The sequence below is a fragment of the Anabrus simplex genome, chromosome 1, assembly GCF_040414725.1.
Source record: "Anabrus simplex isolate iqAnaSimp1 chromosome 1, ASM4041472v1, whole genome shotgun sequence".
In the NCBI taxonomy this organism is placed as follows: domain Eukaryota; kingdom Metazoa; phylum Arthropoda; class Insecta; order Orthoptera; family Tettigoniidae; genus Anabrus; species Anabrus simplex.
In genome coordinates, this window is record NC_090265.1 from 1,724,503,693 (window position 1) to 1,724,525,985 (window position 22,293).

The 22,293-nt window shown below is 38.1% G+C and overlaps 1 protein-coding gene across 3 annotated transcripts in view; it reads left to right on the forward strand.

The window, feature by feature from the left end:
• LOC136882279 (fatty-acid amide hydrolase 2) overlaps positions 1-22,293 on the forward strand; it is a 215,225-nt gene that overhangs the window by 107,754 nt on the left and 85,178 nt on the right. For all 3 annotated transcript variants that reach the window (XM_067154855.2, XM_067154837.2, XM_067154846.2), the window contains exons 5-7: positions 3,221-3,332; positions 13,534-13,688; positions 20,257-20,397. In XM_067154855.2, coding sequence (XP_067010956.2) covers positions 3,221-3,332; positions 13,534-13,688; positions 20,257-20,397 — 408 coding nt within the window. The remainder of the gene's footprint in view (positions 1-3,220; positions 3,333-13,533; positions 13,689-20,256; positions 20,398-22,293) is intronic.

Here is a 22,293-nt window from a genome sequence, read left to right on the forward strand (position 1 = left end):
TGATTTACGACAGTAACATCAACATCGCAACAACTTCAGCTCACTTGTAACTGACTTTATAATACCAACATCACATCACTACAATAACTTGCTCTCTGATTTCCTGCTAACTTCTTGCAGCTATAAAATACATCCAAATGCACCATTTTCATCAGGACTATGTGTACCACATAAGTATACAGTATTTATAAGGATGTGAAATGTATATACTCTATATATATAAACACCTACATTGTATATATTCACCAAAATGGACGAACGAAATAACTGACACACGCTTTGCTTCTCAACTGCACTGGCGTCACTAAGCCACATTCCAAACAAGTCTTCCAGAGCTGGCTGAAATTCAAACGCAATGGGTGCTGCAATCTGGTATGCGTGTAGTGTACTACAATAAGCAGGAACGTCTAGGTTCTGGCAGGTTGTATGACTAGTGTTGAACACAAGGGACAATTTTACTAACAGGGACGTGAAAGTCCTGACAGGCCATAAGAGGTTAATAGGTTGACCTTATGAGTGAGAAACAGGTAATCTTATACTACATATGAACCTTTCTGCTGCACTAAACCTGAAGGCCGTATCTCAGTTCTTTTTGAAGTTTCTGGGGCTTTTCTAACCACAGTCACTTTGAGTATTTTCTAAACAAATTAGCCATTTCACATCTAGAAATTGGTGATGAAAGTTTATTTAAGTCCTAAACAAATTAGTAGCGACGATTTAGCTGTACATCTGAGGTCTAAAGCATCTTGCGCAGACTAAGGATGAACTTATCAGCTGTTGCTACAAATTTTTTAATATCTGAACTGTGTGCCTTAATAATTGTTCAGTTTTTCATCACAGAATTAAACTGTCAGTGTAAAGAATTGGCAATAGCTGTATGATTTTTCTGATTTTGTGGAAGATGTGGATGTGCATCGCCTCACATTGAGGTACTTACAACAGGTCAAAGTTTTTGTTTTTTTATATGTGAATACTATTGATCGCCATATAAACAGAATCCCAACATGATGCGATTGAGGTGGAGTTCAAAACACGAACTTCATTTATGACAAAAGTGAATGGACCATACAAAACTAAACTTCCTGACAGGGTCTAAAAAAACAGACAAAGGTAAAAAGTGTGTCAGTTGAAAAGAAACAAAATCTAAAAAATTTGGCGAACTGATTAGCAAAAATAGATTCTTCTTTTGAGGAAAACTTCATGTTTCAAAATAAAACTTAAACAGAACCCTGATATTTCACAAGTTTGAACTGCTATTATTGTTTACACTAGTGCTTTATGCAACATTGAACTTATTTCAACTGAAGGACTGAAGTTTCACAAATTTACTTTTGGTTTTGTTATCACATGCCCTACAACATTACCTTTGTTAACTAGCATTGAACCTAAAATCAGAATAACTCCAGGGAGGTAATGTTTCTTAATACTAAGCAAAATAGACATGTCTTGTTTTTCAAATAAAATGTTCTTTTTCCTACAAAAATATTGCTATATATACACTGGCAGAAAAAATATCCAAACACCAACAAACATTGGTAGGCGTGTTTATATATCTGAAAGATGACGTTGATTCACATTTGCCGCAAATCGCATTAGCGTGGTGCTAGTAGCAGCCCCATGACATTGCACATCAGGTTTGCTTTAAATACAGGCTGTACTGTGTGAGAGCGTTAGTTACCTGTGAGATTGGGTGGAGTGACTGTGAGTGGGTCAAGAATGCCTTTACAACAATGAAGAGGCCAGTATCAACAGCTCACTGCTGTTGAACGAGGCCGTATAATAGGGCTACGCGAAAGTGGATTTTCCTTTTGCACTATTGCAGAATGACTTGGCAGGAATGTTTCTACTGTGGATGTGTGCTGGCAGCAGTAGTCACGAGAAGGTACGCTCGCAAGAAGAACGGGCTCTGGACATCCCCGTAGCACTATCTAGAGGGAGGACCGCCGTATTCAGTGTATGGTTGTGGTGCAGCGGATTGCGTCTGCAGCAGCAGTTCGAGCGGTAGTTAGCACCACAGTGACATAATGAACAGTTTGAAATTGGTTACTTGAAGGACAGCTCCGAGCTTGATGCCCTGTGGAGTGCATTCCACTTACCCCAAACCACTGCGATCTGCGACCTCAGTGGTGTCAAGCAAGAGCTCATTGGAGGATGGAGTGGTGGTCTGTTGTGTTTTCCGTTGAAAGCTAGTTCTGCCTTGGTGCCAGTGATGGCCATATGTTGGTTCGGAGGAGGCCAGGTGAGCGTCTGCATTCCAGCTGTCTGCGGCGTTGACACACTGGACCTACACCGGGAGTTCTGGTCTGGGGAGCAGTTTCCTATCACAGCAGGAGCACTCTCTTTGTTATCCCACGCACCCTGAATGCAGATGTGTACATCCGTCTGGTGATTCAACCTGTTGTGCTGCCATTCATGAACAGCATTCCTGGGGGTGTTTTCCAACAGGAAAATGCACGCCCCCATGCCGCTGTTATAACCCAATGTGCTCTATAGAGTGTTGACAAGTTGCCTTGTTCTGCTTGATCCCCCAAACTGTCCCCAATTGAGCACGTATGGGACATCATTGGACGACAACTCTAGCACCATCCACAACCGGCATTAACCGTCCCTGTATTAACCAACCAAGTGCAACAAGCATGGAAGTCCATCCCATAAGCTGACATTCGGCACCTGTATGACACAATGCATGCACGTTTGCATGCCTGCATTCAACAGTCAGGCGATTACACTGGTTATTAATGGACCAGCATGGCACATTTGCAATGGCTTTCCTGGCACGGATATTAACCTGTGGTCTTGTACCTTTAATCAATTAAATATGTTTCCTTGACAAATATATTGCCAAAGTTTTTGTATTCTACATTCGTTATTTCATGGTTTTTGGATATTTTTTCTGCCAATGTAGTTAAATGAGTACAATTAGTATCATAACATAAAAGCATTAAACTTTGATTTTAAAAGTTATGCAGATTGTAATTTGGGAAGTTGCTCATTTGCCAAAATTTTTAAGTTCTTAGAACAGCAGCTCTGTGTTCACTTATGCTCAGTGTTCTAGTAATTGTATCATTATATATCTGCACCATTGTTGTAGTCTTTACAGAAATGAATAAAGTACTGATACGACTTCCTTGGGTAGTGAACAGTAATAGTTATTAACTTTGTTTGTATTTTGTGCATGGTCTTGTGAGAGTTGTAGTGTACTGTATACTCTGTGTTGAAGGCTGCCATCATTGCAGCTGTTGGTTCTCCCCTTGGAGTGGGAACTGACATTGGAGGTTCCATTAGACTGCCTGCCTTCTGTTGTGGCATCTTTGGTCACAAGCCAACTTCAGGTTTGTAATGTTATCCTTGTTATTAAGCCATCCTTGGTTCATTCAGGTCTCCTGTTAGTCATATAGCATGTGATTATTACTTTGCGGATGTGGATGACCATTCGCGGAAGCAGATGAAGGAAGTGCGGAGCAGATGCGGATAATATTTTATATATCCGTGCAGGGCTGTACTTATATACACTGATACTCTGCACACTCTAATTTTAGGAGAGAATTGTTGATATTGATAATAAATTGATAATAAATTATTTATTTGCATCATATAACAGAGCATCTTTGTTAACCAAGGCTTACGGTAACGGCTAATATGATGTCACTTCCGTCACACATTTTGTCGCGTTACACACTTTTTCTGATGACTCCCAGTCATAAAACATACTCGTGTCTCAACTAGTTTCTTGTCATAAGGAGTGTGCTGTCTGATGTTAGCCATATAGGAACGTATTATACGAAATACCCAGCGATTAGTATTTGCTTTTTGAAGTAACATTTTGTTTTTTCATCTGTCACAACTTATGTGATATAGTACTTTCTTCCTGCTGCGCAGTTTCTAATGTTCTATGCTTCTTCAATACCCTCATCTTTTCTTTAGCCTTGAACAAGCGATTATGAGAACTTGTGGCCATACATACTGTGTAGTTCACACTTCACTTCTAACATGCTACTGATGCCACACAGACAACACTGTAGTATAACAGAATCCATTGTTTGAGGCAAAGCTATATCCTGCCAACCTTATTTCAAATAATGGATGGAACCAAGTTTTTCTTTGCTAAATTCCGGGAAAAATACGTGCGGAGTATTCACGTATATATGGTGGTATTATTATTATTTAATATTGTATTCCACAGACACCAGAATTCAAACGTCATTTGGTTTGATGCAGTACCTTGGTCACTGCACTGCTTAAGCAGAGAATAAAGGCTTTCTGATGAAATAATTAATATTAATTTGTATTCCACAGTGTGTAAGCCAGTATGAATATATGCAAGTGACTGAGGATCATACTTTGCTAGAAGAGGCCTGCAAGAAAAACTGTTCACTAAAACAGCTGGCCCTCTGTACAATACAAGAAAGATATCCATCTAATCATTGGCTAAAAATATATATAGATGGCTCATAGGTCAAGGAAAACAGAACTGGGGTAGGAATACATTCATCTTTCTTCTCACTCCACTTCCCAGTAGGCCAAAACAAAACAAATTTTGATGCAGAGATAAAAGCAATTTCCCATGCACTACAACAGTTATTAGGCAGAAACAATGATTGCCAAAAATTTGTTATCCTTATAGATTCAAAAGCAGCCATCCAAGCTGTCTCGTCAAATAATAAATTTCAAAATAAAGAACTGAAAGATAAACCCTCCAAAGACTCCACAAACAGATCTCATTTCAGTGGATTCCTTCTCATGTTGGAATAACAGGTAATGAAGATTCAGACAGATTAGCCAAAATACGGTAGGTACCACACTACAATAACCTGCCAGTCAGACTGATTTTATGTCAGCAAAAGGGATTCTGAAAATTACTATCAAAACAGGCATGAAGAAATGGCAAAGAAAACAGCAGAAACCAAATGATGAAATTATCATCATCTTCATCATCTGGGTATCCTTCCAGTGGGCCGGGTAGGACTTTTGTGTACAATATGCCTCCATCGGTTCCTTTCATTATAGACTTCCTCTCCTTTCACATCCTGCCGTGTTGTTCCTTTCTCGATAAGGTCTGCATTTATTTGGTCCAGCTACCTTCTTCTGGGACATCCAACAGGTCTCCTTCCACGTACTGCGATTTCCAAGTATTGTCTGGGGTTCTAGTCTCTTGCACATGTCCAAACCATTTCAACCGTGCAATGCATAGTCTTTCTTCCATTATACAGGTCACTTGCATGTCATTTCTAGTGCACTCATTTCTAATTCTATCTCTTCTTGTTTTTTGCATAGCAGATCATAAAAAGTTCATTTCCCATGCTTGCAGTTTGCTGATGTCTCTTTTCAATAACACACAGGTCTGCAACCCATATGCCATGATTGGCAGGAGGTAAGATTTGAATATTGTTTGTTTGGCTTTTACGGGAACTGCTTTGTCCCATACTAGATTTCGTACCTGATAGAAGAACGTGGAACCTTTTGTCACTCTGTTTCGGATTTCCAATTTAGCACTCCCCTAGTTCGATACAATACTTCCAAGATAGCTGAAGCTTTCTACACATTCAATTCTCTCTCCATGAAGTTTGAGGTCACATTTTTGGGTGTTCTACTCAATTTCATTGCTACTGTTTTCTTCTTACTCACAGTTAACTTATATTCCTTAAATTTGTTCACCCAGCAGTCTAATTTCCTTTGGACTTCTTGCTCTGTTTCTCTCTAAATGGAAACATCATCTGGAAACACTAATGCATTCAAATCTCCAGGTTCTGCAACTTTAATCTCTTTAATGATTACTTCCATTAGTGCAAGGAAAAGTAGTGGAGATAGTGCACTGCCTTGTTGTACACCTCTCTTTGTTTGGAACCATTCACATCTACTACTCCCTATTTGTACACTACTTTCACAGTTTTCATACAGCAATTGGATCTTACAAATTAGAGAACTTGGAGCCCCTAGTTTATGCAGGAATTCCCATATTTTGCTCCTTGGAACACTGCCATAGGCTTTTTCTGTATCTAGTAATACTACTATCAGATCTTTCCCTTTTTCCCAGTACTTTTCCACTAGTTGTCTAACAGCAAAAGTTAGGTTTATTGTTCCTCTATTGCCTCTGAAGCTGTGGGTTTCTTCTTCAAACTGATGTTCTATCCTTTCTTAATCTCTTCACTATGATCTTTTCCAATATCTTAAGGCAGTGTGGTAGTAGGGTAATTCCTCTGTAGTTTGTACACTTTCTTCTGCTTCCTTTCTTGAATACTGGTATTATCAATCCTTTTTTTTCCATTCATCTGGTATGTTATTTTCTCTCCAGATTACTCCTAGTGTTTGTTGTAGCCAGTGAAGACCTTGTATGCCTACTGCTTTGATTATATCTGCAGATAATCCATCTACTCCTGATGATTTTCCTCCTTTCGTAAGCTTCAGGGCATTTTCTCTTTCTGACCATGTAATTGGTCTTTCTTCTTCTCCATATTTGATAGGTTCATTGTTTTCGTGCTTCTCTTCTTCATTGCCATTTAACAACGTGTCGAAATAGTTTCCCATTTCTTCTCTGATGTTTTCTATATTCCAGATTAGGAATCCATCCCCTTTGTCTGATCTCCCACTCTTTAATATTCCATACAACATCTTTTGATTCCCTTTTGAGTCCTCCTCTAGTTTTTGTGTGAACATCTCCCAACTCTTATCCTTCTCTTCCTTCACAATTCTCTTCACTAGTAATTTCTTATCTCTATATATTTGTTCGAGGTCAGCTATTTTTTGGTTATCTTGTGGTAAGGCACTGTGCATTTGTTTTTGCTTCTCAACATCTTTATGTTTCTTTGCCATATTTTGGTCTTTAATAGCTTCTCTTACTTTTTCACTCCACCAACTGGTCTCTTTCTTCCTCCTCTTGTTTTGCCACATACTTCTGCTGCACAACTCACTAATGTTGTTTTAAACAGGTTCCATTCCTCCTGTGCACTTTGTGTTTCATGCTTCAGTACCTTTTCCATTACTAACTCTTGAAAAGCTTTTTATTTGCCTGATCTTTCAATTTCCAATCTTTTATTCTTGGTATTTTCTGTGTACTTGGTGTTTGCACAACCTTATAATTCAAGTCAGGTATTAGTAGCCTGTGATTGCTGTTTAAACATTCACTGGGAATAACCTTTACATCTCTCATGCCTTCTCCACTTTTTCTATCTGTTATTACATAATCAATGACTGTTTTAGTTCTTCCATCCCAGCTCTATCTGGTTATTTTATGGCTGTCTTGTTTCTTGAAGAAAGTGTTTTTTATTATTATGTTATTTCGGCACAGAAATCTAGGACATTCGCCTTCAGTATTCCTTCCCCCATATCCAAAGGGCCCCATTACCTCTTCATAGCCTGTTCTATCTACTCCAACTTGGGCATTTGGATCCCCTGTTATCATAATATTATCCTCTTATACATGGTCCTCCAAATTCTCAAGGAACTCTTCATTACATCCTGTCTGCAGGGCATATACTTGAATTAATGTGAGACTGTTACTGCCAAGTTTTACTCTGGCTTTGATCATTCTTTCATTTATATACATGAAGTCTTCAATATCTTTATGTAGCACAACTCCAACTCCATTCTTTGTTTCCTTCTTGTTACCATGCCAGTATAGCTTGTAATCTTCCCTCAGTTTCTTTGATTTCATCCCCTTCCATTTTGTCTCACTCATTCCTAATATATGGATCTTTCTCCTTTCCATCAGGTCGACTATCTCTTCAGGGTTCCTACTCTCAGTTTGGTTTCTTGGTAAAGTCTATTTCGGTTGTTATGTCTTTGATTGGTATATCTTCTTGCATTTTCAAGAGCCTTCTTAGAGTCATCATTAGTTCCTGAAGTGCCAGAAGTGGACTTTTTTCTGGTATGGAATTATATTGATGCTAAATGGGATCAGTATACAATAAAACCAAGAAGAGAAGCTATAGCCATCTTCAGACTTAACACTGGACACGACTGTCTTGCAGCTCATCTGAAACGAATCAGCATCCTGAGATCCAAAAAATGCACACTTTGCCATAACCCTGGAAGCAAAATGGATAAGGAACACCTACTACATTGCAACAAACTTGATGTGACAGCCAGAGCTTCTGGAAATCTGACTCAACTATACTGGAATACGAGAAAGCTGAAGGATTGGAATCCAGGCTAGCCATAAGATACAATAACAACAACAGTAACGTGTTTCAGAGCTGTCATCAGATGGTGAAATGGTGACATTCAATTGTTGCTCTATTTGATCCACATTAAACTATGGTTTAATAATAAAGGATTATTGACTCCTAGGTATCTTGAGCCATATCTACTGTTGTCATAGGCTAGACGATAGTTGCCTAGTTGTACTTTCTCTTAAAACAATAATCACCACCACTGTTGTCATAGGCACTTGTCTTGTGTATTCAACATTGCATAGAATTTTTACTGTTGTAATAAATTCTGAAAGATTGATGTAAAATTAACTTAAATATTATTCATGAGAGACATTATTGTAATTGATGAGGTAATTTAAGCTGTTATAGGGAAGGTGCAAACAACAAGTGTTGCTGATTCGATGGTGAGATGGAGGGGCAGAAGGGAAGGTACAGGGCAAACTAGACTTTTGGCTAGAAAAATTTAAAAGAATGGCAGTGATCATCAGCAGAACCAATATGGTAATGAGTAGGAATTCATTTGAGAATTGGAAGTGATGAAATAGTTACTGTCAGCAACTTAGGTAGCTTTGTTTCCTCAGATAATACTATAAAACAAAAAATCAGCATCAGAATACAAGGAGCTTCCCAATTCTGTCACTGTCAAATGCTTTGGGTTGAAATATTTCCACTGCCTTCCAAGATCACCCTGTAGGCTGGAAGCAGCCAACAATAGTCTCCATGCAACCAAATTGAAGTTAAAGGATGAGACGTCAAGGAGGCTGTCCAATTGAAACACTAGAACCAAAGAGATTGTTGGAAATGGCTGAAAAACAGAACCCCAGGAGCATATTTTAAACAGACCTAGAGGAAGACATTGTGATGTTTCATCATCATCATCATCATCATCATCATCAGTTTTCCACTCCAGTTGCCCGGGTGTGGTTATTGTGATATTTGAGAGAAATAAATGTTCATGATGTAATGGACCAACAGCTGTGGATGGACAAAACACCTGACTTTCTGGAGCGATGAAGTGATGATCACTGAGTCAGTCAGTGATGGTAAGCAAGACTGAGATTTTGATATTTCACTGCCATTGCTTGTGTAGAAAGTTTCTTTTGTTCTTTACTATTTTTTATTATTAAGTCTTTTTTAAAGGTTTTGTGTCATTTTCAGATAATTTTTCTGTTGACAAGGTACTTTTAGGTCACTTTTTCCTTTATTTTGCATTTTACACTAATTTTCAGATCGATTCATTTCAATGTAATTGCAACCTTGAATTAAGCAATGGCTAAAGGTGCAACATGTTGTTGAGGAACTGAGAAAGATTTTTTGTACAGCCCATATGTTTTCCCCAAGTCATGAGATGGAGGAGCTAATCTAGGCAACTGAGAAAGTTGAAGGCAAAGGACAGTGGTGTAGTGTATGTATTTTAGTGTGATTGTTAGAGAGTGTGTTCACTTTTGTCCAGAATGCCTAAAGTAAAACCATCTAAAGCTGTTCGAGACAAATGGTTTCTGACTTCAGGGAGGATAACTTTTCAACATGTAGCCAAGTACTATTTTGTAACATACGCAGCAGCTGGAAAAAAAAAAATCCATTTAGTGGTAATGGCAAACACATTAGTGGTGCTCAGAATGCCAGTCAGAAGAAGAATTTCCAACTGTTACTCATTATCAGTGCTTCCGCAAGCATAGGCACATCTTCAGCTATTTGTAAGGAACTGAGTGAGATTTTCTTTTCTGTGGTATTAGATATTGAACAATCTGAAACAAAAAAAGTGTATGTTCATGGGCCATTCTATTCCAGACAAGTCTCTGCTAAGAAAAAACTACTGTCCAACCTGCTACAATGAAACAGTTCTGAAAATAAGGGAAAAGTCTGCATAAAGATGATGTTTCAGTTGATAAGATTACTGGGTGCACCCAAACTATGTGGAGAATATTTGTTTGTATGTAGTATAGGCGGTAGCGGTGGTCAAGCCAGGAGACATATTTCTGCTCGCAACTTCTGTAATTTGTAAACCTTTCCACAATATGCAAAATTTTCTAGAAATCTTTGTAAACAGAGAGTGTACAACATAGTGATGTCTGTAACATAAAATCTATCCAGTCTGTCAAACACCCAATTTAAATAAAAATTATAACACTCATAGGGAGAAATGAGATTGAAATATGGAAATTGTTCATTGAACTTGAGGAGACAGCATTAAAATTAGGCCTCAGAATACTACCAAAAGACTCGGTACATGATAATAGAGAGGAATATTGACATGAATGAGAACCGGACACCTCTGATTATTAGTAAACATACTTTTGAACGAGTTGAGCTTTTCAAATTCCTAGGAGTTATGATTGGTGAACAGAATCAAAGAGAAGTGGAAATCAAAGTTAGAATACAGAATGCTAACAAGGTGAACTACTCTCTACAGCTTCTATTAGGATCAAAATTTTTGACAAGAAATACAAAACTGAAAATATACAATACTGTCATCAGGCCAGTTCTAACTTATGGTTCAGAATCATGGAGTTTAAGCAGAAAAGAAGAACAGCAGTTGCAGGGTTTCGAAAATAAAGTTTACAGGAAAATCTTTGGACCGTACTTTGATTCTATATCTCAAACCTGGAATAAGAGATCAAATAAAGAAATACACTCACTATCACAGCAAGCACCAATAATCAACATCATCACTTCCAGAAGACTTCAATGGGCTGGTCATCTTCTAAGGATGGAAAGTGATAGGATGGTCTTACGAATCTTTAAAGAAGAACTAACAGAAAAAAGACCAGTGGGAAGACCACATAGCTCCTGGAAAAACGAAATCTTCAAGCTATGTAGACATCTGAATGTGAACAACTGGCAAGGACTCGCCCAAAACAGAGTTCACTGGAGGCAATTTGTGAGATCGGCGCAGGATCTTCATGTCCCATAGAAGCCTGCTGAGTGAGTGAGTGAGTGAGTGAGTGAGTGAGTGTGTGTGTGAGTGAACACTTTGACATATGTGTAAAAAGAAAATACATACTATTATATTGGGTACAACATGTACGATTGAGGACTGAAGTAAATGGTGGTGGCAGTGAATTCAGGGCAGGAGATATGGTAAGGGGGTGTGTGGATGCGGACAGGGAGTGACGTGCTTGTAGCAAGTGTGGAATCCCCTCTGCCGATGTCTTTGAGGGGTGGTCCGAGCAGTGGAGACTGAAGAACTGATGGGGCTGGAACATAGTTTCATTGCGAAAGAGGACATGGGAGGGGTATTGGGTTGTGAGGGCTTGAAAATGGAGGTGTTTGGAGGGAAAGGGAGAGGATAGAGATGGGTTTAGGAGATTGGGATCTAGAAGGGACTCTATTCATGATCAAGTTGGGGTCTCTGTGGGGGAGTGGAAATGAGAGTGAGATTGAAGTGGGAGGTTTGAAAATTGGAGTAGAGCGAGGACCAAGGGCCAATCAAATGGGTGGATGTTGAGGAGGGAGATGATGATGATGATAAATCAGATGTTGTCTTCAAGAGTGGGGAGAGAGGGAACGAGTTGTTTTGGGACATGTGTCGACAGAACAGATGGGAGCAACTAAACCAGGGCAGTTTTCAGCAGGGGTGGGATGGGTCTTTGCATTAGCGGGAGTATGTGGAGTGAGGTTCACCACAGGTGTTGCACTTGGGGGCGTTGAACATTAGGGCAACGGGAAGCAGGATGGGGTTCTAAACAATGTCTGCACACCAGATGTTTGACCATGCAGCATGCTGTTGGGTGCTGGTTATAGACCAAGCACCTTTCACAGTGAATTGATTGGGGAGCAGGAGTGCAGGAAGGTTCCACCCTATGGTGATGACAAAAGATGAAACCCCACTTACAGTGAACCTATCTGTGTTCTCGGTAGTGGGGAATAGGATCCTCACCATGAAGGTTGGTCCAGTTGAATTTCTGATGTAGAAAGCCTTCCAGACAGAATGCCCTCTACATTCAGGTCGGAAACAATAGTGTCTTCTGCGATGTCTACAACCCCACCTCCTCCCTCATCTCTGGATAATGCAACTGAACAGGCTGTAACAGGGGTGGAGGAGTTTTGGTGGTGGGTTTGGACATGGGCTTGCGGGGCGATACAGATCCTAATTGCGTGGCTCCTGTGATGTACGTAAGGCAAAATGCGGTGTCCTCCCCATTGACTTCAATAACTACACCGTTAGATGTTGGACGGATATCGGCTATCCTGTAGCGCGCATGTTGAATCTGACTAGTGTAGCAAAGATGTTTCTTGGCTGGCGGAATTCTGATGGAGGGTTGTGCAGGAGAAATGTGTGTGTGTGCCTTGGGGGTGGTGTCTGTGAAGGTTAGTGATTGGTCGGCGAGCTTGAGAGATGGGTTGAAATTTGGAGTGGAGTTAGTGTCTGGTGGCAGGATTGAGGTGTCTATAGGAATGATGGCAGACATTATAGATGGCTCTGGTGTTGCAGTAGCTTCTGTGAAATGCTTCCGGATGGCAGGGCTGGAGCTACGGAGATATGGAGGTGATGGTGGGATGAATTCTGTGCTAGGGCGTGTAATCCCTTAGTTGTGTGCTGGACTGGTGATTATTGAAGCGCTAGATGACAATGAAATTGTAGTAGTGGTTGTGTAGGTGGTGCTGGCTGTGCTGAACATGGTGCTGGTTTACAGATGACCTGGTGGTTTTGCTGCTGAGTCTTTGACTTACAAGATTAGAGGGGAAAAAAACCCTGGCTCACTTTCAAGCAGGCCTAGGAAGCCTGGGGTTTGCTGAACCCAACCAGACAGAGAAAGAACAGTCTCACACATACTAACAGAATTCCTGAGGTGAGACCTCTTGTCAGTCACTCAGTGCACCTTGGGGTCCACCTTTTCAAACAGCAATGAACTGTCACTGCCACGTATGGTGTTGGAATCGACACTGGACACAAAGCACTCATAGTAGATATACATCCCACTAGCAGCATTCCTTGATCCCTTTAGAGGGCACAGGCAGTGTCAATGCACTATGAGAGAGTCTCTTTTGCAAATGATGCCTGCTAGGCCATCAGATGATATAAATTTCATTTCCCAAAAGGAACTTGAGTAAGCACAGAAAATGTTGTCAGAAAGCATTGACACCTCACACACATGCACATTCATGTAACATTACCTGCCAAACAACTCATGAAGTACAATAAAATCGTATGAGATGCCAATAACTGTAAAAAAAAAAAAAAAAAAAAAAAAAATCACAATATTAGGAGCCTAAAGCTGATGTGATATGCCAAGTCAGCATTTAAAAAAAAAAAAAAAAAAAAGGGCAATATCCAATTGTCAGACAGTCCTTAGTTTAAGAACAGCCCTGTTAGATCAATGCCGTATAGTTTACAAATCCAACCTCAAATATTTGCTAATTGTTATTTATGTGTCTGTAGGACTGACTCCCTTGAAAGGGCTAACTCGCAGAACTGGTAAGGAAGAGCACACAATGGTCTCAGCTGGTCCAATGTGCAAGTACGCTCAAGATCTGGCTCCATTCTTACAAGTTCTTGTCGGAAGCAACATCTCGAAGCTACAGCTTTTTGCAGAGGTGAGTGCTGCTTTTTTGTACTATCTATAGAAATTAAATACTGCACAAGTTTTTGTCTGAATTTGATATATAAAAGTGGAAAGTAGCTTCAGTTTGTTTGTGGTGACATTGTAGGAAAACAGCAAGCTTTGCATTTAAGTTTGCGAATATTGGCATATAGATATTTAAGGGAAACAGAACAAGAAATTAGTAGTATTTTAAAAGTTGCGTGCTGGGCTGAGTGGCTCAGACGGTTGAATGTAATTGTACAAATGTAATGTACATTTAACTAAGTCGACACTGGAAAATATGGCTTCATTCTTAACAAAACATATCAGACAGTTGAGGTGCTGGCCTTCTGATCCCAACTTGGCAGGTTCGATCTTCGCTCAGTCCAAAGGTGCTCATATACGTCAGCCTCTGTCGGTAGATTTACTGGCATGTAAAAAGAACTCCTGAGGGACTAAATTCCGCCACCTCGGTGTCTCCGAAAACAAAAATTAGTTAGTGGGATGTAAAGTAAAAAAAGGTAGTTAGTGGGACGTAAAGCATATAATGTTATTAGTATTAAAAATTGTGTAAAATCTAATTTCTGATCTTATTTTTATCGTATGGGTAGGGGCATGATTTTTTCGCATTAATTTATATTCGATTTCGTGAAAAGAAAACAATTTTCGCATTATTTTGCGAAATAGGGCTGACCCCATCGCCTCAATTTTGCGTTAATCATTTCTTAAAATTATTCATAAAAAGTTTAATTCGTGAGATTTGTGAATTATTTGCGAAAGATAGATTAAATAAAGAGAAATTACCCTTTCACCCTGCATGGCCGTAGCTTTCACCCTATATGGCCACACTATTAAGGATTTTTTTTTTTTTTTTTGCTAGTGGCTTTACGTCGCACCGAAACAGATAAGTCCTATGGCGACGATGGGATCGGGCAGGCCTAGTAGTGGGAGGGAAGCGGCCATGGCCTTAATTAAGGTACAGCCCCAGGATTCGCCTGGTATGAGAGTGGGAAACCATAGAAAACCATCTTCAGGGCTGCCAACAGTTGAATTTGAACCCACTATATCCCGGATACAAGCTCACAGCCGCACGTCCCTAACCACACGGCATACTCACCCTATAAACAATTTTGTAGAATATTAATACGAAGAGGTACTTCTGTCAAAATGAGAAATCCTTGTTCTGTCTTTTCCCTTCTCACACGTGATATTTCAATACAATTTCAAGATCGTTATTTTCCACGAATTTTGCTGCATTTTCGCACTTATCGCTAAATAAATCAATTTCGCTTTAAACTGGCCTTGTCGCCTTAATTCGGTGTAATTCACTAAAATAAAATCACTAATTTTTAACCAGAATCATATGATTCACTAAGATATCTCAAAATCGCATCAAAATATTTCTTGTCGCGCTTATCGTTAATGTGAAAAAAATCATGCCTCTACATATGGGTTATTTATTTATTATTTATTTACATTTTATGGCCTTCATTGGACCACTCTAGCTAACTTTATACAAAGAATTTTTCAGTTTCCTGTTAGCCCAGTACTTCTTCATTCTCTCTGATCTTATCCTTCTTTCATCATCGGAAATCACCCTTCCTATTGTCTGTTTGTTGATTCTGATTTGCAGTCTGGTTTGCTTGTCTGTGAGTTTCTTGATTTTGTCAGTTTTGTTTCTTAGGTCTTCCACTGTAATTTGTAGTTCATCCATACCTTCCTTGATTTCTGTAATCCACTTAATGTTGCACTTACTATTCCATAATTTTTCTACTATTCTCCTGATGATCCTGTTCTCTGGTGTCCTGATTAGATGTGCAAAAAAAGAAATGCGTTTCTTCCTGATTATGCTCATTACTGGTTCTATTTCCTTGTAGATGGTTTCATTAGAAGCTACTCTCCAGTGTCCATCTTTTTGGTATGATTTGTTGATGCACGTTCTAATGATTCTTCTCTCTATCTTGAGTATTTTGTCTATTTGTGCAGTGTTAGTTGTTTTGAAGATGGTTTCACTTGTGTATGTTATTTCTGGTTGAGTGACTATTTTGTAATGTTTCAATTTTGTTGCTATTGAGAGGCCCTTTTTGTTGTAGGTATTCTTGGTGACATATTGTGCTCTGGTCAGTTTATTTATTCTGTTATGCCATGCTGGCTTTTCATTGAGGTTATATGTTATGATTTCTCCCAGATATTTAAATTTATCTACAATTTTGATTTCTTTGTTTCCTATAGCAATTTTGTTTATGAGTGGTGGGTCAGTAAACATGATTACTGTCTTTTCAAAAGATACTCCAAGACCAATTTTATGTGCTATTTCCTGTAGTGATATAACTTGTTGTCTGGTTTCCTGAATATTGTTGGACAAGAGAGCAAGATCATCGGCAAATATGGGTTATATCATTGTGATTATTCTTTTAGAATTGCCTTCAAAATGTGAATGAACAATCACTCAAAGAGATTCGTAATTAAAGTTGTGCAAAATTTATGTTCTGTGGTGAGAGGAAATACAGTATTTGCATTTATTACTTTTTTCAAAAAAATTCTTAATATTTCCAAACAATATTAGTTTATCTAAAAAGTGTTCATAGCTGATACATATGAACTACAATAATGCACACTTTCACACTAGACCAATGATCTAGATGTTAGTCCACTAACAATGAGCCTTGCTGGTGGTGATGGAGCTGCAGGAAGATTAACAATCACTCATAGAGTTAGAGGGGAGGGAAATAACCGGCACTCTACAGACCTCTCATGATTAGAAACCAAGATCATATCCACAGTACACAACACTTTACCAATAGATTATTGTAGTAAGAAGAAACTGCTATCAGAAGATGGGAGAGTGCTATTGTAATGCAGGGAAACCTTTCACAAAAACTGCTTTATACCATTCCTGACATATACTAGGAGAAAGAAGAAGACAAGCATTTGAAATGAAAGTAAAAAGGCAGATGTGGGAAGTAGGAGTGGCAGGAGTGGTAGAATATAGAAACTCAAGAGAAGGGAAAGAAGAAGAAAACTATTATGTTCATTTCATTTTCATCCTACTTTTGGTTTACTCACCTATGCAAGCTTCATTGCATGCACTTAACTGTACTTGTATGTTTGCATGTTTTCAGAGTTGAGCACATTAACTGTAGTTTTCCATGATTGCTGGCTTATGCTACGGCTGAAGCAGCCTTCCTTCACAAGACGGAAGGTCCTCCAAGGTCACAGTAGGAGTGGATTTTGACTACAGCAAAAACATGGGGAAGCTCCTTTATTAATAGCAAAGACAGCAATCAGCTTCAAGGTTTCTGAACTAACCAAATTCAACAGACATTTTATAAACTCAAAACAAATAGCATCCACCTTGGAGGGAGTAAATGAAGTGAATACCTAGCAATATTCAGAACAATGACAAAGGAAAGTTATACATTTTTTCAAAACACTTTTGTAATAGAAGACAAGTGGAATATTTTAATGAAAAAGTGCTGCAAACATTGTTTAACAACGTCTGTTCAAATGAATAGGAAAAGTTTTTTAAAATAGGCTAACTATTAGAAGATCCATTTCCATCTCATTTCACTAACCCATTTAACCACCACCACATTGTTTTTTAATTCATTTAAATTTAATTAATATTTTTGTAGTATTTAGGAAGAACAAGGTACCTGATTATGATGTACTTAAAAGGATAAACACTTAGTGAATCACCTAAGCAAAGTAAAAACAGCTGAAGATGTTCTGAAAAAGAACAAAACATGTACTGTGTGTAATTAATTAATTTGCTAAAATGCAAATATAAGTATCAAAAAGGTGGAAGATTTTCATTGTTATTAAGTCTTTGCCAATAGAATTTGATCCGGGAAATGAAGTTGATTTCTTGCAATACTGGACACTGGCTGCACTTAAGTGACTACAGCTATCGAGATTCACAATTAAGTATTTATTTATTTTCCACCTAGTCGATACAGTGATTGCTTAAGGCAATTTTTAATGGTCATAAGTGGTACATGTTTCATATATTATCAACATCTTCAGTCACATAATACTGTTTAGATGAAAAATATATAAATTGACAAAGTGATGCTTTAGAGGAAGTGTCCTTAAAATTAACATAAGATTGACAACATTAAAACAAACAAATAATTCAAGAGAAAATATATAAATTATTTCTACAATAGAAAGCAGTCCTTGACGACATGTTTCGTATATTATCAACATCTTCAGCCACATAACACTGTTTAGATGAAAAATATATAAATTGACAAAGTAATGCTTTAGAGGAAATGTCCTTTACAACTGCTTTCTATTGTAGAAATAATTTATATATTTTCTCTTGAGTTATTTGTTTGTTTTAATGTAGTCAATCTTATGTTAATTTTAAGGACACTTCCTCTAAAGCATTACTTTGTCAATTTATATATTTTTCATCTAAACAGTGTTATGTGGCTGAAGATGTTGATAATATACGAAACATGTACCACTTTTGACCATTAAAAATTGCCTTAAGCAATCATTGTATCGACTAGGTGGAAAATAAATAAATAATTGTGAATCTATCGAAGTGCGATACGGACCATGAAGCTGATTTTATGTAATACAGCTATCGAGCTCGATGGAGTCTGAGTTTTACTGGGATTTGGTCTCAGGTGGTTCTCCCTATAACAGTCAGACAATTCTGGCAATGCCTTAGTAAGTGTCTGTTCAACATTTTCAAAATAATGAGCTTGGTCAAGTTAAAATATTATTATTATTATTATTATTATTATTATTATTATTATTATTATTATTATTATTATTATTATTAAGTTGATGTTAATTTCACATGGATATTTTATCCTCATTGTACTTAAAATTTATGTATGTTCAGTCTTCAGCCCTAAGGCTGGTTGGATCCTCAACAGCTCTGCCATCAGCTGTCATAGATGGCCTAGGCATTGCTGAAGAGGCGTACTAGGGAAATGAGGAGTGAGGTAGTTTCCCGTTGCTTTCCTCACCGAGCCAGAAGTTGCCATTACATATCAGTCTGCCAAGCCCACTGAAATGCATGCACCAACCGACCCTATGAGCAACGTTTTCACACTAATCAGCAGGGACAGGCTGCATATGGAACGGCATTACTAGCATCGCTCATACCTCAGTCACTTTCATATTGTCAAAGCCAAGGATAAGACAGAGACAGATCAATGAAAGTAACAAAATTGCTCTAGCCCATACCAAAAGACATAGTGCACTGTAAACACTAGGTCCTGCCAGCAAAGGCATCTTAAAATTTATATTGGTTGATTATTACTATTATTTATTAAATCAAATATGGAAAAATGTTATCCTCCTCATTATGGTAAAATCCTTTATTTACTTACGATTTCATATTAGCTACAAAGTGTTAATGTTCATATACATGAGTAATTTTTAAGGTATGTGTCCACGTATTATTTAAGGTATATAGTTTAACTGAAATATTTTAAGTAGGATATGTAACTTAAAATCTATTATTTCATGGGGATTTATGCTTTGCTTAGTGGAGTGTTTCATATGTTTGATATCCTTATCTTATTTTCTCATTGTTGCATTATCTTGCTTCCATTTGTCGAATCACGTAACTGTGTCATTGTTGTTCTTATCTTGCGCATCCTTCTTTTGTTCTGGCGTGGCGTTGCTGAATTGTTATTGTTTTGATCTTGGCGTGAGATTATGTTTGACTCTCAGTGTGTGTGGACGCCTTGGGTTACCGAACCTGCCTTGATTTATATTTTATTTCCCATGGGATTTAGTTTATTTACTAATCCATTGGATCTTATTTGGGATTTATGTTTGATTTACCTGTGTTTACATTTTTTTTTTTTTCATTTTGGACTGGTTATGTGTTAATGTTTCTGTGTCGGAACGGTCCTTACGTTTTATTTCATGTGATGATTATTGAACTATACCTCAGAACATATTTCCGCTGTGTGATGCCTCCACTAGGAATTCTAATAGACTTCCTTCATTAATTTCAGCCTAGCTATTCATCCCACATTTAATTTTATTAAATTTTAGTTAATGTTAAAATATGATGTGTAAAAATAGCAATAGTTCATGGTGCACCAAACCTAAGTTTTTTTAAAAAATTTATTTTAAATCCCTATATGTATTTTAATTTCATTGATTTATTTGTTAAGTTTGCAAAAAATTTATTGTGTTATTACTAAGCTGTTTACCTTAGATTTTCAAATTTTCATTTATTTACAAAAATTGATTCATTTAAAATTTATCTGTAATTTTATTTTGCACTTAAAATTAATTATAATTTTATTTTTAAAGAAAACTGATGTTATCCTTTTGATGACCTGGTTCAGTATTTCCTGGCGATCATAGAACTTTTTTAATTGGGTGGGTTTTCAGTGCAGACTTCCTTGCTTCAGCTTGTGGTTGGGTAAGTTAAATGACCAGAGTGTCTGTTGTATATTTTGTTTTGTACTTTCCTCCTCTGTTCTTAGCATAGCCCTATGGCGTTTGTTGAGCTTACATGTCATTCCTTTCCTTCTTGTGTGTATGGACCATGCTGTGGTCCCATAAGTGATTGATATGAGAGATGTATGTAATGTTTACAGGTAAACCTGGCGAAGGTTCAATTCATGTACATGGAGCAGCTGAAAGACCCTCGTGCAAGCAGTGTGTATGAGGATTTGTTGCTGCCTCTCAGACAGGCAGTGACACACTTTCAGTGTCTTAGCGAGAAGCCAGTTGTGAAGGTAAAGTTAACACTGACAATATGACGATATATTTATTGTGACAAATCGCATACCTTTTCTTCTTTCAAATAGGCCTACCTGGATCCATGCATGTTCAACTGCTGGGCTTTGATCTTTTTCCAGTATTATCACATCATCTTCCAATGAAGCTTCTTTCTTTCCTCTAACTAGGGGGTACCTTTCTTCTTAAGCAGTTTTTCCTGAAAACCGTGGACTCTCTTAAGGATTTGTCTGTCATTCCCAATTTTTAGTCTCCATCAGCTAGGTGGTTTGTGAAACAAAGGTCTGGGGTATAGCTTCGAGACCAGCGATCTGATTGAAAGGTAGGCAGGTTTTCAGCATCAAAAATGAAATTCAAATTTTCAGTTTCCATCCAGTCCACAAGAACTTCACCATTAGGATCATCCTTGTTATATCCCCAAAGATGATGATGACTGTTGAAATCACCAAGAGTAGGATACTGCAGAGAAGAGCTAAATATAGAACCATCAGTAGAGAAGATGCAGAAAGCAAGATTGAGATGGTTCGGACATGTAAAAAGAATGGAAAAGGAACAGGTAGCAAGAAGGGAATTGGAAGGAGTTAAGGGAAACAGACCAGTTGGAAGACCAAGAAGAAGGTGGATGGATCAGATTTGGAAGGACATTAGAGAAGCTGGATTGGATGTGGCGGAAGTAACGGAGCAGGGAAAAGTGGAAGGACAGAAAGGAGTGGGGGAGGCTTGTTAACCACACCTGGGCAACTGGAGTGGGACATTGATGATGATGATGATGATGATGATGATGATGATGATGATGATGATGATGATGATTATTATTATTATTATTATTATTATTATTGCTGAGAAGGTATAGGGGGGTTAGGCCAACTAATAACTGGTGGCTTGTACACATGAACTATTGTCGAGTTTTCAGTGTTAACTGTAGTAGTAAAAATGTCATTTTCATAGTGTACTGATAGTAATTGGTAATTTGTTATATAATTACTGACATAAGTTGCAAGGCTGTAATTTATATGATAGTTAGATGCTATCGATTTAAAGCCTGGAATTTTCCCTCTACTCTGTAACTGTAGTTCATCTGCTGTGTGTGTTTCTTAAAGCACGATGACATCAGCTGCATATTTCGGTGCAATCCTGGAAAGATACACACATTTCGCTCGACTAATCCCTTCGATATTCAATTGACAAATGCGCAGTGATGGTCCAATTCTAAGAAACTTGAAGGTCCTGAAAAGGACCACACATCTCCTTGTTTGCTCTTTGATCAAGAGGTCGTTTCCAACAGTTTGGTCTCATCTTATCACTGTTGCTTGCTTAGCCTCACCCGGGGGACACATGTAGGGCAGAGTGGTGGTTAAATCTATGGACGTGAAGCAATGTAGACCCCTTCTCAGTCAATCCACCACATTGTTGCTGACTGCCCAATTCAAGCTTTCAAAGGAAAGCTAACGGACATTCACAGCACATCAGATGAAGCAGTTGATTGGGTCAGAAAACTAGACCTAGAGTTTTAGTATTGTACGGAATTGTGACTGCACATTTATCCTAAAACTATGTATATATACAGGGTTATTCACCTAACATGTTACACGCAAATAACTTCTAAACTATTAAAGATATCAGCATTCTGTTTTCATATTCGTAAATGGTACGCAGGGTCTTGTAAAATAATGTGCTACTTAGTCTCATGTGGTGATTAACAACCGAGATATTGATACTGACTCCATATTTTTAAATGGAACAGCACAAATTTATACAGCTGATTTAAAAGTTCATATGTGTACAAGTTCAAATATGTAAGTATTTTCAAAATCGGACAATTACTTTTTGAGATATAAATAAGAACAACATGCGCGGTTTTGCATGCTGCATCAGACGGCGTGAAGTCGGGCAAG